Genomic DNA, 19,194 nt, shown 5'->3' on the forward strand with positions numbered 1-19,194 from the left:
AGTTGGTATTCTTTAGGGAATCCATTACAGATGCTTATTTTGGAACCTAGATTGCTTTGTTTGACGACTAATGGTTATGAATAAAGTGCATTTGCACCACTCTGAGGGCTAATTGCAGGCCATGTTCTCAAGCCCCACTGCAGGACTTGAGCAATATTCTAAGCTGACACTTTCCATGTAGTATTGTTGGAGATGTTTTCTTTTGGTTGAGATGTCAAACTGAGACCCTGTTGCCTGTTACAGTGGTTCATGTGGATGTTAAAGATGCCATGGTGCTATTTGAAGAAGAGTAAGGACTTTTCCCTGTGTCCTGACCAACATTCCTCCCTTAACCAACATAACCAAAAAAATTAACTTGGTCTTTATTTTCCTTGCTGTCTGTAGGACTTTGTTACGTGTAAAATGACTGTCATATTTGTCTACAAAACAATCATACCTGCACTTCAAAGTAATTCATTGTATGGGAGGTACTCTGGGACCTTTCTGTGAGATGTGATGAGGCACAATATAAATACAAGTTTCTTTTCTTCCTTCCTCGATGCTGTAGAAACCATTTTAAAAAAAAAACGATATATTTCCGCCTTTTTTAAAATGAAGGATATAACTGTAACCTTTCATTGAACAGGAATCTTTGAACCCAAATGACTTTATTCTTCTTTATCTGTTACTTTATCTCGCAGGTTCAGGGTTGCGAAGTGCAAGTTTAAGGTTGATATCGGACAGCATTTCTTTATGTAGAGCGTGGTCAACAACTGTAGTGGGTTACCAGGAAAATGAGTTGAGGCCAGGACACTGGATTCATTTAGAAAGAAGGTGCTCTAATGGGAAGATACTAGGTTTGGTATTCCAATCCAAAACCAATGTTTTGTTTTCCACAGGGAAAAGCCTATCGGTATTTGCTTTTGTGTCCTCCTGTAATATATTTAAAGAAAGAAAGAACTTACATTTATAAAGCACCTTTTATGACCTCAGGACATCCCAAAGTGCTTCACAGCTGATGAAGTACTTTTGAAATGTAGCCACTGTTGTAATGTAGGCAAATGCAGCAGCCAATTTGCACACAACAAAGTTCTATGAACAACAATAAGATAATTGATCAGGTAATCTGTTTTGCTGGCATTAGATGAGTGATAAATATTGGCCAGGACACCGGAAGAACTCGCTACTCCTCTTTGGAAGAAGTGTCATGGAATCTTTTCCACCCACTTGAGCAGGCAGACGAGGCCTTGGTTTAACATCTCATCTGAAAAAGGGCACCTCTGACAGTGCAGCACTTTCTCAGTTCTGCACTGAAGTGTCAGCCTAGGTTGTGCTCAAGTCTCTGTGGTGGAGCTTGAACCCATGAGCGTCTGACTCGGAAGCGAGAGCGTTACCACTGAGCCAAGGGTGACACTGTAGTCTTTTTATACATTATATATAATGCTATTTTGTTAAGGCAGCACATCCTAATATCACTACTTCATTACTGTATTTTGAGCAAAAGATACCAATTGTAATTGATTGTGCCTGCGTTAAAATAAATGGAAAGCAATTGTTGGCAAACAAAAGCATCGCTAGATTCTAATGGCACTTTCTGATATTTTTCAGTATCAAATATTTATCCCCATGGTGAACAAGGTGATGACACGCCACAGGATAAACCACCAGCGATATGATGTGTTGATATGTCGCATTGTAAAGGTGAGTGTGGATTCACTGTATATTTTAAGTTTGAGTTTGCACTAAGAATGTTTTGTTTTCAGTTCTTAACTCCATTTTTCCCTCCTTCATTTTTCCTTTGTTTCTCTTTCTGTTTCTTTTAAAATGTACAACATTTTATCTTTGCTTTAGCTTATAATCCTGGTGATTCTGAAGTATGAACATGCAGCAGTTAGTATTCCTATGGCTTCACCCATGTTTCTGCTTCACCATGACCAACTGATATGACACACGTCCTATGTGGGTGTACAAAATGGAGAGTAGTAGTTCCGTGTTACAGAAATTCTGTCTCCTATCCATACAGTGTCAAACAATAATGGGAAACAGTTCCCCTGTTCAATATCGGTAGGAAAATTGTAACTGCATGTAAAAGGAAGGCATTTATGATTTCATTATAAATAACAAACAGACCAAATTCCTCACCGCCCCCCTCCCCAGATAGTCTTTTACAATGATGTCCTAAAAAAAAGTTGTTCCCTCTGGGATGCTGCAGAAACCTTGTGGGGAAAAATAGTTAAGGTTTCTGTCTCTCAAATTCTCAGCAGTCTCTTTATAATAAAGTATAATTTGGTTGCACTGTATTTAGACCATCCTAATCTGAGTAGGTATCAGTCAGGTACACTGCTATCCTCTTACCCAAACAACTGCTATGTGCCACAATGATTAAATGTAAATAAATTAATAAAGAAATGCATATACCACCGTAATGTTTTAAAGTGGAAACTGACCTGGACATCTCAGTCCCACTGTAAAAAATAGTTTAATGTAGCAAGATAAAGTAAGCATATAGTAACAACCAGCCCCTCCCTTTGTTGAGCTTAAACAGCAGTATCATCTCTTCTGAATCTTGAAAGCGCAGTGGGAAAACAAAATCGCTCTTCTCTCTGGTACAATTTCTTTTTTGTGTTATGACACAACTGAAATCCTTTGTGTATTTTTAAAACGAAAGACAAAAGCAAATGGAATTTGGAGTTCTCCTCTGTCTCGAAGTTTACTCATTGTTAGAATTAGGCTTAGTGAACCATGTTATCTTCATGTCTTTCATTCAGTGGGATAACTAGGGTTCTTTTTGGAAATGTTTTGAGTTCCGGGATTGGAGTTAGCAGATTGATTTTCCCTCCCACAGTTGCTTTTAGGTAAGGAATCACTTTTAATGGTAGGAATAATGTTGAAGAGTGAGTGGTGGGGAGGGGAAGACGACTTTCATTATTAAGCTAATGCACCTGTGATCCCCACTCTACAGCAGACATTACTTAATGGTAACTGTTAGTTTCCAATGAGATTGCTTCTTCAAGTGGACACTGGGATACAGTGACTGGAAAGGGCTGTGAGAGCTGACAGTGAATTTTACTGATCAATTCAATAAGTTTTATTGAGTAGCACAGCAGTCACAATTAGTTATTGGTAAATATAGGAAGACTTGAATGCCGTGAATTGCTGATTGCCATAAAACTGTTTTATTAATTCATCTCCATTTGAGTTTCTCATTTTGAAACTGGTGCATGAAATTCTACACCGAAAATGAGTGTAGTTTTATTTGGATGCATTCCAAGCTCTCAGATACTGTAAATGGGATAAAAAGCTGTATTGTCAACATGATCTCGTCCATTACACTTAAAACAAGAATATGATGCAGGTACTCCACATTACTTCACGCATCTCACCAAATCTGAGCCTAGATAGTTTACTTGGCATGACTGATGGATGTTTAAAGTCATGCCAAGATTGATGATGTGGCTAATGGGGAGAAATGTGCCAACAGGTTTGTCACAGGGAGTTTATTTTGATAAAAACTTCAAAGACTGTAGTTTGGAGACTGGTTGAATGCTTCATACTGGTTGAAGATCTATACTGGTTGAAATAAAGTTCCAATTGCATCTAGATTGGTATATCAGTGTGCAATCAATCGTATCAAAATTATCCATCGTTACTGCCTGAAAAGGGAGAGCTGAGTACCACTGTTGCAAGGATAGCATGGAAGTTCTGAGGCCTTGTTTCAATAGCATAATGTGATTTAAAATCCCAACAGTGTATGAAGGTTGAAAGGACTGACTCCGGTGGCTGGAGCCGTACCTGTCACAAAGGAAGATGGTTGTGGTTGTTGGAGGCCAAAGCATCTCCGCCCCAGGATATCGCTGCAGGAGGTCCTCAGGACAGTGTTCTAAGCTTAACTCTCTTCAGCTGCTTCATCAATGATCTCCCCTCCATCATAAGGTCAAAAGTGGGGCTGTTGCTGATTGCCTGAGGAATTGCAAATGGAGCTGAATTCAGTGCAACGAGAGACCCGAATCACCTTCCCGTGACATTCATTGGCATTACCATCGCTGACTCCCCCACCATCAACATTCTGGGGGTCATCATTGACCAGAAACTAACTGGACCAACCACATAAATGCAGTGGCTACAAGAGCAGGTCAGAGGCTGGGTATTCTGCAGCAAATGGCTGGCCTCCTGACTCTCCAAAGCCCCTCTACCACCTACAAGCACAAGTCAGGATTGTGATTGAATACTCTCCACTTGCCTGGATGGGTGCAGTTGCAGTAACACTAAGCTTGATCTCATCCAGGACAAATCGGTCTGCTAGATTGGCACCTCATCCACTAGCCTAGACATCCTCCCTCTCCACTGTTGGCTTAACGTGGCTGTAGTGTGTACAATCAAGTATGTACAGGATACACTGTAGCAATTCAGTGGCTCGGTAGCGCCACTACTGGCCGAGCTGGCTGAGTCCTGAAGGACATAGCTGCCAGACTGGACCTGCGGCAGGTGGTGAGTGAACCAACACAAGGGAAAAACTTACTTGACCTCATCCTCACCAGTCTACCTGTCGCAAATGCATCTGTCCATGACAGCATTGGTAGGAGTCACCACTGCACAGTCCTCGTGGAGACAAAGTCCCGTCTTCGCACTGAGGACACCATTCAAGGTGTGTGGCACTATCACCGTGCTAAATGGGATAGATTCAGAACAGATCTAGCAGCTCAAAACTGGGCATCCATGAGGCGCTGTGGGCCATCAGCAGCAGCAGAATTATATTCGAGCACAATCTGTAACCTCATGGCCTGGCATATTCCTCACTCTACCATTACCAACAATCCAGGGAATCAACCCTGGTTCACTGAGGAGTGTAGAAGAGCATGCCAGGAGCAGCACCAGGCATACCTAAAAATGAGGTGCCAACCTGGTGAATCTACAACTCAGGACTACATGCATGCTAAACAGCGGAAGCAACATGCTATAGACAGAGCTGAGCCATTCCACAACCAATGGATCATATTAAAGCTGCAGTCCTGCCACATCCAGTTGTGAACGGTGGTGGACAATTAAACAACTAACGTGAGGAGGAGGCTATGTAAACATCCCCATCTTCAATGCTGGCGGAGTCCAGCACGTGAGTGCAAAAGACAAGGCTGAAGCGTTTGCAACCATCTTCAGCCAGAAGTGCTGAGTGGATGATCCATCTCTGCCTCCTCCTGATACCCCCACCATCACAGAAGCCAATCTTCAGCCAATTCGATTCACTCCACGTGATATCAAGAAACGGCTGAGTGCACTGGATACAGCAAAGGCTATGGGGCCCGACAACATCCCGGCTGAAGTGCTGAAGACTTGTGCTCCAGAACTAGCTGCACCTCTAGCCCAGCTGATCCGGTATAGCTACAACACTGGCATCTACCTTACAATGTGGAAAATTGCCCAGGTATGTCCTGTCCACAAAAAGCAGGACAAATCCAATCCAGCCAATTACCGCCCCATCAGTCTACTCTCAATCATCGGCAAAGTGATGGAAGGTGTCGTCGACAGTGCTATCAAGCGACACTTACTCACCAATAACCTGCTCGCCAATGCTCAGTTTGGGTTCCGCCAGGACCACTCTGCTCCAGACCTCATGACAGCCTTGGTCCAAACATGGACAAAAGAGCTGAATTCCAGAGGTGAGGTGAGAGTGACTGCCCATGACATCAAGACAGCATTTGACCGAGTGTGGCACCAAGGAATCCCAGTAAAATTTAAGTCAATGGGAATCAGGGGAAAACTCTCCAGTGGCTGGAGTCATATCAAGCATAAAGGAAGATGGTAGTGGTTATTGGAGGCCAATCATCTCAGCCCCAGGACATTGTTACAGAAGTTCCTCAGGGCAATGTCCTAGGCCCAACCATCTTCAGCTGCTTCATTAATGACCTTCCCTCCATCATAAGGTCAGAAATGGGGATGTTCGCTGATGATTGCACAGTGTTCAGTTCCATTCGCAACCCCTCAGATAATGAAGCAGTCCGAGCCTGCATGCAGCAAGACCTGGACAACATCCAGGCTTGGGCTCATAAGTGGCAAGTAACATTCACGCCAGACAAATGCCAGGCAATGACCATCTCCAACAAGAGAGAGTCTAACCACCTCCGCTTGACATTCAATGGCATTACCATCACCGAATCCCCCCACCATCAACATCCTGCGGGTCACCACTGACCAGAAACTTAACTGGACCAGCCATATAAATACTGTGGCTACAAGAGCAAGTCAGAGGCTGGGTATTCTACGGCGAGTGACTCACCACCTGACTCCCCAAAGCCTTTTCACCATCTACAAGGCACAAGTCAGGCGTGTGATGGAATACTGTCCACTTGCCTGGATGAGTGCAACTCCAACAACACTCAAGAAGCTCGACACCATCCAGGACAAATCAGCCAGCTTGATTGGCACCCCATCCACCACCCTAAACATTCACTCCCTTCACCACCGGCGCACTGTGGCTGCAGTGTGTACCATCCACAGGATGCACTGCAGCAACTCGCCAAGGCTTCTTCGATAGCACCTCCCAAACCCACGACCTCTACCATTTAGAAGGACAAGGGCAGCAGGCAGATGGGAACAACACCACTTGCATGTTCCCCTCCAAGTCACACACCATCCCGACTTGGAAATATATCGCCGTTCCTTCATTGTCGCTGGGTCAAAATCCTGGAACTCCCTTCCTAACAGCACTGTGGGAGAACCTTCACCACACGGACTGCAGCGGTTCAAGTAGGCGGCTCGCCACCACTTTCTCAAGGGCAATTAGGGATGGGCAATAAATGCTGGCCTTGCCAGCAACGCCCATATCCCATGAACGAATAAAAAAAAATCTCGCATGGCTTCCTTGGCTGCACCCCCAAACCTGTGACTTCCACCACCTTGAAAGACAAAGGCAGCAGGTCTTAAAGGACATGCATATTCAATGGTTAAATTTCCTGAACTGCTTATCTGTTGTAGCCCTTTACTGTCTTAAATTAGGGTTCTGCACAATCTGATGTGGTACAGTAATGCATTTACTGCATGAAATATTTCGAATCTGCCTTTTGTATATTCACAGTTTGATTGCACGTCACTGAACCTTTCTAAACACCTTTAACTCGAAATGCAATTGGTGCATTCACCCAGATAGCTATCATTTACATGCAGTTGTCATTTATTCACACTGCGAATAAGTGGATCCATATTGATGTACACTTGATCAGGTCTGAAATGTGTCCTCATTGATTCTATGGAGCTACTCGTTGGTGATTTGTTCACTTGTCAGCTGAGTTCTGTTTGGCACCTGTCAGCCAACAATATTAGCCTTAGTGAGACTGGAGTGAAGCACTCCAAAGTCACTTTTCTGCTAGCACGTAGGGGAAATTATTGCATATTAAACAGGAGGGAAAGTAGTTTATATTTAAGGTTCATTTCTCTCTTCCCCTCCCCCCACCCTCATAGTGATTCTCGTTTTGAAGAAATATTTATTTGGCAGCATCAGGCGCTGTGACTTATCTATTGAACATAGAATTTAACTTTATATAAAATTAAAATATTTTATGTTTTGGTAAAAAATAGTGTTTGTAAGTTTAGCAAATCCAATATTCCTGATGAAAGTATCTTTATGCCAGATTCAATTTGCCTGTGAGTAAAAGTTAGGACAGACCAAGAACCTACTTATAAAGCAGCGACGGCTGAGACAATATCCCATAGCTAGGTATGATGCAGCATCCCAATTTTGCTGGCCAAGTAAAAGCTTGAATTCTGTTTCCTGTTAGAATGTTTTTTTGTATTTTCTCTTCTTTAATTTCTATAATACATACTGTAAATAAAATTATTCAAAGTTATTTGTACACAATAGGGTTACACTCTGGCTGAAGAAGAGGAGGATCCTATCATTTTTCAACACAGGAGCTCACGAGGCAATCAGGGGGACACGCTGTCTAGTGGACCAGTGGAGACTGGCCCTATGAAGAAATTACACGTCAGCACTACCAACCTGCAGAAGGTTTGTCCATGGTCAAAAACTAGATTGATGTACAAAATAAGTGCTTATTCAAGTATGTGTGTAGATATATGAACTTAGTAATAGGCAGTGAAAACTGTCTTTTATTCCTGAATGAGTTATGGGGGTATTTATCATGGACATGTCTACTGTGTACAGTATATGCAGAAGTTTTTTTAACTTAAAGCTTTGACATAGTGGCATCAATTCCATTTGGTTACTTTGAGCAAAGTGGATAGTTTACAAACTAACTGGAAGATGTGAGTCTGAAATATTCCTGTTGTGAAGCTATTGCCCGAATGGATGCTGACAAAAAATGTTATGCTTGAAGGAATAATTAGAATGATGGTGTGTGACTTGCAATGAAATATTCTGTTTTTAATTTTAATTGCAGAGTAAGTTAGTTAATCTTTAGAAATTTCATCAAGCGGCTTGTATTTCAGTTTTACATTTACTACTTGTTTTGATGCACGACGCAGATCGTAGTAACATTCTTATAGAACCTATTAACAGCCTTAAATTCCATGCTAGGAACGTGGTCTGCATCTTGATGGCTGCTGCATGCCTATAGTACCATTTAAAAGCTCCTGTGCCAAAATTTAAAGTTTGAATACATAGTAAAATCAAGTCATTAGCAACTTGTTAATCAAAAGTTTTTTTTTCCTGAGTCTCTCAGTAGTCTCCATGCCCACATGTGCTGTGTCTAATGTGTAATTATAGTAATTTACCACACTGTGAAGTTGAAGCAGACATTAATTATGGTGATCTTATACTACAGGTATTTGCTTAGAGTGATGCAGAGCCAGCAGTGTTCAATTATACTGATCACTCTGCATCGCCCTCTAGTCAGGTATGCAGAATACTTGGGTGGTCAGCTCTTCGTTAAAATTGAAGATGATTTGAAACTTTTTTTTAAAATGTACAATTTACTTAATTTTCAGTTATAAACAAGTGTTGTAAAACTGAAGTGGTGTGCAACTTCCTCCTTGAGGAGGTGTCATACTGTTTACATACATAGATTACATGCATAGAACATACAGCACAGAAACAGGCTATTTGGCCCAACTGGTCTATGCTGGTGCTAATGCTCCACACAAGCCTCCTCCGACCCCTCTTCATCTCATCCTATCAGCATAACCTTCTATTCCTTTCTCCCTTATGTATTTATCTCGCTTCCCCTCAAATGCATCTATGCTATTCGCTCAACTATTCCTTGTGGTAGCGAGTTCCACATTCTAACCACCCTGGATAAAGAAGGTTCTCCTGAATTCCCTATTGGATTTATTAGTGACTGTACTGTTTGCTGAAATGCAGAGTGCTATTACTGTGGCAACTTTAGTTCTAAGTTGTATTACACTCTTCTCACCAATGCAAAGAGGCTGTACTGATGCAGATCTCGCAGTATAATTGGGCTGACAGCTTGTGAATGTACATCATTGATCGCACCTGATGCGTTTTTGATGTAATTCAGCCATGTTGCTATTAGGACCATGGTTAAATTATAAGTGGCACCTGGATCTTTGGAGCCAATTTATTTATTGCGTGACCTTAGAACATATAGAATTCAAGTATATATGAAATAAGTGTTTAAAAAAAAATTGCATTAACAGTAGTTCATGAACAATATCATTAGAAGTAGTTATTTGGATGGTCTAATTTATATTATTGTGATGTTACATCAATTTCGAGGTTTGCGCATGAGTTCCGTCATTCATTTGGAATGAAAATCATCGTGTTCAGGCATCATAGCCTCAAAATTACTGTTGGCGATATTAATAGATGAATGCTTAGCACATTCATACTTCCTTTATCCACTAGTATAAAGCAGGCATTAACGCTTTTATTTTAAATGATTTTTGATGCCTGAAAGTGTTTAACATGGCTGTTTCATTAATAAAAATCAGCAGATATTTTACTAGGACCATGGTAATGAGTTGCTTCATTCATACTTTAGTTTCCTCTGATACAGTTATTAGACCTTGTGTAATGAACAGTTCCAAAAAGTGACACAAAGAAGCAATTGTATCATTTTGGATTTATGTTTCAGGCCTGGGGAGCTGCCAGGAGAGTTTCTAAAGATGACTGGATGGAATGGCTGAGACGATTAAGTGTGGAACTGCTTAAAGAATCCCCATCACCTGCACTCCGCTCATGTTGGTCCCTAGCTCAGGCCTACAACCCTTTGGCTAGGTAAAAATTCCAATTTAATAATTTATTGCTAATTTATAGATCATAAATAATGAGCAAATATTTGAACGCCCCACGATGGTATTGGAGCGTCAGTGTGATCATAATGAATGTTCACGTGTGTGTTACATCACTAGAGACGACGCTGACAGACTACAAGGAACTGTAGCGCACTCCATTATGTTTTAGCCCCACCCCACTTTGCAACATAAAGTGCATTTGCACGTTTGTTAATAGAGAGAAAAAGATGAGCCTGAGATTTTAATTATGGATTACAAACCAGTTGATCTGGCTGAGGTAATTACAGGAATTTTGGAAAAATAATTTTAGAAGTTCTCTTGTTTTAAATGTTTTCATTTCTTCCTTTCCCTTCTTTGGTCTCTGCGTGAGACACCATCCCTAGCCAAGAAGGTGGGGCAGGCAACCTAGTCCCCGGCCTTTACCATTGTCGGTACATAACCGGCCCTCGCTCCCATCAAAAGCCTCCTTTTTTAAAAAAAAAAGCTATCTCTTTAACTATGGTATCAGTTTTGTTTCCCTTAACCTTTCTATCCTCTGCTCAGCTGTGTCCTCTCCCCCTCGCAAAGCACTCAGATATTTTTCTGCGCACGGTCGCCATATAAAGTGCAAGCTGTTGGCCACTAGAAGGCCAACAACGTTGGCAGCCAAGACGAAAGTTGGGAAGGAGAGTTTGCCATTGAAATATTCCAGCCCTGAAGAGCAACAGCTGAAAGGAATGCACTGGTTGAAATGAGAATGAACAGAGAAAATGTATTTGTGAGCAACTGCCAATATAAGGGAAGCATTTTTAGATGGATAGAAGCTTTGTAATGTTGACCCTCATCTTATAAAAGTGAGGTGTTTTTTGGATGAAATTTTGAGGAATCATAGGCATGAATATATGCGTTTATACAATATATCTTTGTCTACATAACAGTCGCTACACGTTACATTGTAATTTAATGGTTTTAAGCACTTTGATTGGGTTTTTATAGGATATAGAGCTATATAAATCCAAGTATTTCTTTCTTTGTCCGTGCATGCATGCAAACAACTGGCCCAAAAAGTTGGGCCCCACACGTGAATTTAATTGGTGCTCATTTGGCAAAGAAATCTGCTCTGGAACATTCTGTTTAGCCCTGTTGATAAGTTAATTTGCTTACAATATAAATTCAATAATCTTACATTTTTTTTCCCCTCCAAGTTTTTAAGTCTTTTTCCATCCTTATTCCTCCTGCATGGAAGCAATTATTTAATTATTTAAGTGCCAGTGTGGATTCCTGGGTGCTGCTGGACCTGTGGTAACTCAGCCAGTTTTTATTCACTGACTTTCTATTAAAGCAAATGTGGATACCAGAAAGCCCCAGGTTCAATCCATAGTGTGTGTTGAGTAGCTGATCTCAACAGGATTAGAGCAGGGGATGCTACACTTGGCCTCAGCATTTCTGGGGCAGGGAGGGGAAAAATCAGGCAAGGTATCCAGATTTTAATTGCTATCCAGAGATCCCTATTGGTGGGCTGATGTCGGGTGAAGACAGGATCAGGCTTGGCTGTGATGCCCCACTTCGTGGTTGAATAAACGCCCTCTAGGCTCATACTTGAAAAATAACCACTTAGAGAGGTATGGAAGGGCACATCGCGCCCAAGCAAGAGTTAGCACCTTCAGGAGAAAAAGTTGGCCATAAATAAATGTGTCTGATTAAAACAACAGTTGATATTTTTGATGATTTTTACTTGTTTTCTATTCTGCATGAAAAAGCATTGTGAAACTAAAGCCTTTTGCAAATCCAAAACAGGCAAGATTTTTTCCTTTGTATATTCTAAAATGTTTGACTTTTTTTAATGCAGAGACCTGTTTAATGCAGCTTTCCTGTCCTGTTGGTCAGAACTGCATGAAGCACAACAAGATGAGTTGATCAGAAGTATTGAACAGGCACTAACTTCTCAGGACATTGCTGAGGTCACTCAGACACTGCTGAACCTGGCAGAGTTCATGGAGCACAGTGACAAGGTAAAAGAGAAGCTAAACTTAAGTGTCAAGTTCTGAAAATGCCGATCGTTTACCAGAGTAGCTGTACATTTTCAGACAAAATGCCTCCTAGACATCAGATACTTTTACAAAACATATTTAGTACATATACTGGTGTTGCTTGCTAATGTTCATGGACCATTTTGCACCACCATGTTAAATCATTAACAAGTTTTTAAGTCTTTTTCCATCCTTATCTCTCCTGTATTGGAGGCAATAATTTAAGTGCCTGTATAGATTCCTGGGTGCTGCTGGACCTGTGGTAACTCAGCCAGTTTTTATTCACTGACTTTTCTATTAAAGCAAATGTGGATACCAGAAAGCCCCAGGTTCAATCCATAGCGTGGTTCAGCTTGTCGTCCCAAGCTCATTACAGACTGCAGTTGTATTGAAATCAAAAAGAATCTTTTATCTAATGAATCAGTTTTAAGGCGTACTAGATGCTGTCAGTAATGTTTGATGTCAACATACTGTCATTTTGCTTTCTTCCTTACCCTGTGCTGCACACCATTCTCTGACTAATATCACATTTTTATTGGAAAATTGCTGCTGTCGATGGCAAACTAATAATGCAAATCGAGTGGCACTGTTGCCGCAGTGAGCACTACCAGATTTGGACATTTTTAGCGGCACCTCTGTCAGCAGTGCTGCTTCAGCCTTCAATTTAAACCGCACACGGCGTGCCGCCAGAGGTGGCAAAACCATGGCTGTTGGGATTGGGTGGAGCTGAATGGCTGAAGCTGTGCCACTTGTGTACAGCTAGTGAAGTGGTTTCACTATTGCCGGCCTGTATTTGTCTTCCCCAGCTGTTGCAAAGGTAAATAGTTACCATCAGCAGCTTGAAAACAGTGGTGCATGAGCAAGCTTGTGTCTTTCTATTTTTAATGTTCTGTGAGCACCATAAAGTCTGCTTTATCTGTTCCACCTGCGTATGGATTTTGCCTCTATATTTAGGAGATGTAAAACAAGTATGAAGGTGTAACTGATGCAGTGAATTTTAGGATCCAACTTTTTACTGTAGAATATTTTTCATCCGTACACAAAGGTTTAAGAACATTTTTAAAAAGGTAGTGAATGGTTCATTGAATTTGAGCACTGTCCTTTTACCTTTGGAGCCTGGTTTCCCTTCATCCCTAACAAATGTGATGAACATTTACCTTTTCTGCTTTCTTTGAAGGTATTAAATCAATTGAGTTTGGACAATTTCAAGTCCGGTCCTAGTGGATTATGTCGCTGCAGCACAAAACTGTCCAATATTTGACACATTATTGGTAGTCTCTCTTGGGCTACAAGGTGTAAGAAATGAAAATATCATACTGCTACAGATAGAAGGTTAGGGGCAAGGTACATTGCAGGTGCATTGGGTATATCTAATATTGCTGGTGCAAAATTATATAATTTCATATTTTTCTAAGCCCACATTTGCTCACCACACATCAACATAGACAGCAGATATGAAACCATTGGTTTCAGTAGTTCCCAAAATTATATATTTTTCTTAACGACTGGCTTGATGAAAATAAACTCTCACTCCCTCTAACTCGGGATACTGATAAGCCTGAAAAAAATTGTCTCGCTCGCCCTCTTTTGTTTCACCTTACTTTTGTTTTCAGTTCCTTTCCTCTCTCTCCCTTATCTCTCCTCCCTTTATCTGTGTCTCACCCTCTCTATCTCCTTTCTGCTTCTTCCCTCTCTTGCTGAATATTTGACTGTCTTTCTGCTCACTCCCTTTTGTCTGTCTTGTCTCTCTTTTCCTCTCTTCCTCCCTTCTGTCTCTATCTCTCCTTCTCTCTTCTGGCTGTCTGTCTGTCTGGTTCCTCTTTTCTGTCTCTCCTCCTCCCCTCCCCCCCCCCCCCCCCCACCCCCTCCCTTTCTGTGCCTTACCCCCAACCCCTGTTATCTATCTCCTCTCTCCTCACTCGCTGTCTGTCTAATTTCTGTACCCTTTTTCTTGCCTGTCTTTGTTTTTAGTCTTGTGGGAAGGCGGGGTCGGGCGGTGGGCAAGAGAAACTGCTGGTTGGGCAGAATGTGGTCACTCTTACAGTCCTGTGACCTGATGGGAGTAGGCGAGGGCAGTTGACTAACAGCTGCAGAGTAGCCCCAATGCTGCTGAGAGCTTGTGCTTTAAAAGGTTGGAGGACATGAAGCAATGAATAAAACTACTCTGGCAGCAGGGAGAGTGGGAGAAATCTGGTCTGGCCAGTAAACTCCAAATTTGTACATGCTGAGAATATTCCTACAATACAAAGCGGCACATTTTAGAAATAGAGCTGTTTTTGAGCCACTTTGCATTGTGTTGCTTATTCATCTCGATTGCTGTCCAGCTTCCCATTGTTTAAGAATTGCAACTCGTGACTCATGTAAAAGATCCCATGACACTATTCGAAGAGGAGCAGGGGGGTTCTTAACTATTGCATTATAGGCAAATTTGTATTTTAAATTTACGAAAAGTAGCAAATTTGCAATAAGATCCGATTTGTGATTGTGGAAGGAACTTCACTCTGCACCTGATGTGCTGTGGGGGTAATTTCCTCCAGTTTCAATGTCTTGCGACACTGTAAGAAAGATTCCTTCTGGTCAGTATTTCAGGTGGAATCGTAAATGTGTTTGTTTATAATGTTGCTGCACATACCCACTGCAGGTAATCATCTCTGCTGGGTGCTCGATGAGGTCACTGATTGTAAAAAAAAAAATAGAAATTCTCGTTCAAGTGACTCGCGTCCGTCAACTTGATGTTTTGGCAAAATGTTTAATGAATTTTTGTTTGGAAAAGAAAGAAATGAATAGCTAACTCCTTCATTTCCATCAGGGTCCTCTACCACTGAGAGATGATAATGGCATTGTCCTCCTTGGAGAGAGAGCAGCCAAGTGTCGTGCATATGCCAAAGCCTTGCATTATAAGGAGCTGGAGTTCCAGAAAGGTCCCTGTCCTGCAATTCTAGAATCATTAATCAGGTAAGTAAAATCACTTTGTTTAGAGAAGTGTAGAAAATACTTGCACTCCAGATGTAATTGCAGTGGTAGGGCTGAAAAATAAACTAGTGATGGTGAAACTTGGGAGGGGTGGGGGGTGAAATTGGACGTGGACGTGGACATGGACGGGGACACAAAACAGGCAGAATCGCTTTTGCCACCCGTTATACGACACGCGGGCCATTCGGTTCTATTGAGGTCAATGAACCTGAATGTCGGATGGGGCATATAACAGGTCACCAATGCGACACTGCCCGTTCTGCGTCTCACCCATGTCCAATTTCACACACCCCCACCCCCCGGCCTCCACAAAAATCCAATAATGAAGATGCACAGGTTGAAGAGCTAGATGATTTGATGCAATTTAAGGATTGCACTTCACAATTATTGAGATTGCAATTTAAAAGAAAACTAAGGGTGCAGCTATTTTGCCATTTTCGCAACGATGCAAGCAGATTGAGGTGCTAATTGATGCAAAAGTGGCAGTGTAATTTGGGAGACTTATCGAGTGTATTAAAGCTGTACTGTGCCAGTCTCCTTCCCCTTCCAGGAGACCATCTTGTACTGATTTGAGTTTGCATTGAGTGCAGTATAACTCCAGCCTAAGAGGAGGCCGGTTGCTGATAGCATTGACCGAGCAGTGCTCCGTTTTTCAAATTTATAAACAAAACCTCTACAAATGAAATTGAAAAATGAACATTAGTAAAATGGATTCACTACTATTACAGATATTGAACAAAGCAGCCTGTGTATATAAAAAGTTGACAGAAAACCACATATTGTCTTTACGTTACATTTATATTAGCCAGATTTCTATCCCATCATGCTCCCTTGAGGATTACGTGCTCATATTTGGAAAAATTCCCAACTCTTAATATGCTTTCAAAATATAAGCGTTCCTTTGTTTGAAATGTGTTGCATACATTTGTTTAGGGTTTGCATTTTTTGGAAGAATTTTCTCAAGTTTAGACATCTGAATAAATCTTGGTACGTACAAGATCATGAGGCAGTTGCATGATAATCAAGGTGTATATTTCTGTTAGCTATTCACCATTCTGTTGCCTCTAGTTTTTTCCACTTTATATTCCATTCACAGCTCATTTTGTGCAGGTATAAAATTCACCCTTAATTTGCCTATAATTAGCGTGCATTAAGGGGGAAAAAGCCAGTCAATGTGCCTGTTAATTGCTGTTCACTGACATCATCTGGAAAGTGCATTTGAGAGAGGACAGGATCTCACTCTACTGTGATGCCTTTTGCAGTTGTATATTCTGCTGAAACTTGCAGTCTAGGTTCACATGCAAAGAATAGCCACGTGGGTGAGATATTGGAGGGCAGTTGGAACTTGGGGAACCATATCCCAGCATGCGTTTGCACCTGCAGGAGAGGAGGGGGGGGTGAAATTTAGGTAATGGGGTGTGGGATATAAAGAAACAAGACTGGAATAAATTTGTAAACATGCAGTAATAATGATAAAAAGAGAAACTTATAGAAATTGAAAATAATTTTTTAAAATTTAATTGTGACACTACTCATTATGCAGAATTTGGGGAAGGAAAAAATAAAACTTGTTATTGACCAGTGTCACTTAAAAAGATTCCACCCAATTCTAGTTTTCTCCATTTGTTCTGGAAGTGATGTCTGTGTTGTACTGATTTGTGTACACAGTACCTGCCTATTCTCACAGCCTGAAACGGTATGGCGTGATGACACTTCTTGTGTTTGCAAGAAGACTGCGGTGCCCCACATTGTTGGAATTTGTGCCTATTTGTAACAAAGCGTGAGGCGAACACCCTCTATTTAAATTATGTTCCCAACAGCCCGAACTGGCTTGCATTATTGAATGTGTATTTGAATTCTGGTAAAGGCCTAACCATCTGCCAGTAAATATTGTATTTGGATGATAATTGAACTTTGATTTGTTGCTATCATAATGGAGGTGCACTGGAATTTAATGTTTAGATCCTAATAAGTAACTGTTTACCTGACTTGAGATTTGCAGTTCTGGAACACTGGTTACATCTGCTACATTCCTAAACAAATAAGGTGGAAATATGGTTTCAATAAGGTACCTAGTTCACCTCTTGAGCAGTCGATGTAATATTCTGCAGATTTTCATTTGGGCAACTTGTTTGATTTCATGGAAGTAATTTTAACCCATAAATAATGGAAGTTTACTTTGAGTCATGCTGGCTATTTCTTTAAGAGCTGTTAGCAATCCATGTCTTTTTACAGGGTTAAAGAGTTCAGCTGTATAAGCTGGCTGGCAGTCATTCGAAGTGTTGCTCATATACTTCATTTGGTAGTTCAGAAAGAAAAATACATGTCTAGTCTCATTTGGAGTTTCATGTAATAATCTGTCGTAGCCACATAAAGTAACAAGATTGATCAAATGGGGTAGATTTTTTTTTACAAGGACTTTGTAGCTTTCTCGTTCTACTTGGCTGGATTTTCTGAGCGCTAGAAGTAACATACTAACAACATTAATGTTAAAGCAGGTTCTGATGTACTGCAAGTACCGTCAAAAGTGACAGTTGTAATAAGTTAATTAGATGTTAACTGTTATTTTCAAGTTTTTATGGTATTTTCTTCAATTCATTTGAAACCTGAAGCTACCTCATATTAAATGGAAAAAAATACATCCATTATTAAACAATAGACTATATAATGGCCTAAACTAAATAGTTTTTGCTGGTAACTCCAAAGGCTGAGACTGCCATTTTTTTCTGGGTGCTGGTGGGTTGAGTAGTTCCGCATTGAGTTTTCTGTACAGTGGCCTGTGTGTAAGTTCTCTGGCCATTTAGGAAGATATGACAATCAGAAAGCAAAGTTGTAAATTATGACTTAAAAGACAATAGTGCATGTGAGTTGTTTTCTGTCACTGCAGTGATGTGGAACACACTCCACAATAGTGCAGCATTTGGACCATAAGAAATAGAAACAAGGTGGCTAATTTTAACCTAACTCACCGGGCGGGAAACCCACGGGATCGGGTGGAACGCTGGTTTTACACTCTGCCCAATATTACTCTCTACTGACTTCAATGGACAACTAAATTAGGCAGTGTGTAAAACCAGTGTTGCACCCGATCCTGTCAATTTCCTGATGGGTGGGTTAGTTTAAAATTGCCCCCAAGGAGTTCCACGTTATAAATACACCATCAACATGATGCAGGAGTGATTCTTGGTATCTCTGTTCAAGATATTTGGCAAGTAAAGTTTTCTGTTTCTTGCTCAATGACTTAATAAAGGGGGAATGTAAGCAAGCTGCATCTATAGTGTTTTAACAGCTTTTGTTTCCTATGTTAATGTCGATAGATGTTCAATTTTCTTTTTAAAAAAAAAAACAGATTTATTCTCCCGGCTGTGTTCAGAGCTAAAACGGATTGAATCAGGAGACTTGCATTAAATGTGCATTACTTTGTAAATCTGTATGAATTTGTAAGTACAGTTGAAGCCTGAAATAAAAACAGCAATTGCTGGAAATACACAGCAGGTTTGTCAGCACAAGTAAAGAGAAAAGACAGGTTAATGGTTTAGGTGTTGATCCTTTGTCAGAATTGGATAGTGGAAGATAAGTGAATCTCTTTGTAGGACTAATAGTGCAAAGAGTTACAGTCTGATAGCTCAGATGTCATTCTGAAGATGGAATGGACTTTGAAAAAAATGCTTGATTGTACTTGGCAGAAAGATAGCAAACTAACTTGATTGGTCTGACTTGTAAAAACTGTAATCTAATATTTCAGACTCAGATATTTGTACAGATACTTATTTTTAGCTACACGTGTCCCATTTATCTAGAGTAATTTTCTAGTCAATTTAATGGCCAAAATATGTTGCTGCTCAAACTTGCTTACCTTTTTTGCTTTGTTTCCAGTCAGAAGATATATAGACACTAAAGTGCTTTGTTAAGCTTTCTTGAAAGGGAGAATTTGACTCTCTCTTGTTCGCTCTGCAAATTGGAAGTGGCATTGCCGTTCCCCTTTAAACCCCAAATACATCATCCTACATTCTCTTCCTTTTCCTCTTCC

General features: G+C 40.8%; 1 protein-coding gene across 4 annotated transcripts in view; it reads left to right on the forward strand.

The window, feature by feature from the left end:
* Positions 1 to 19,194, forward strand: part of mtor (mechanistic target of rapamycin kinase) — a 265,629-nt gene that overhangs the window by 68,803 nt on the left and 177,632 nt on the right. For all 4 annotated transcript variants that reach the window (XM_067970643.1, XM_067970645.1, XM_067970644.1 and 1 more), the window contains exons 24-28: positions 1,588 to 1,680; positions 7,832 to 7,978; positions 10,023 to 10,165; positions 12,011 to 12,173; positions 15,001 to 15,146. In XM_067970643.1, the coding sequence (XP_067826744.1) occupies positions 1,588 to 1,680; positions 7,832 to 7,978; positions 10,023 to 10,165; positions 12,011 to 12,173; positions 15,001 to 15,146 (692 nt within the window). The remainder of the gene's footprint in view (positions 1 to 1,587; positions 1,681 to 7,831; positions 7,979 to 10,022; positions 10,166 to 12,010; positions 12,174 to 15,000; positions 15,147 to 19,194) is intronic.

This window comes from Heptranchias perlo, chromosome 32, assembly GCF_035084215.1.
Source record: "Heptranchias perlo isolate sHepPer1 chromosome 32, sHepPer1.hap1, whole genome shotgun sequence".
NCBI classification, from domain to species: Eukaryota; Metazoa; Chordata; class Chondrichthyes; order Hexanchiformes; family Hexanchidae; genus Heptranchias; species Heptranchias perlo.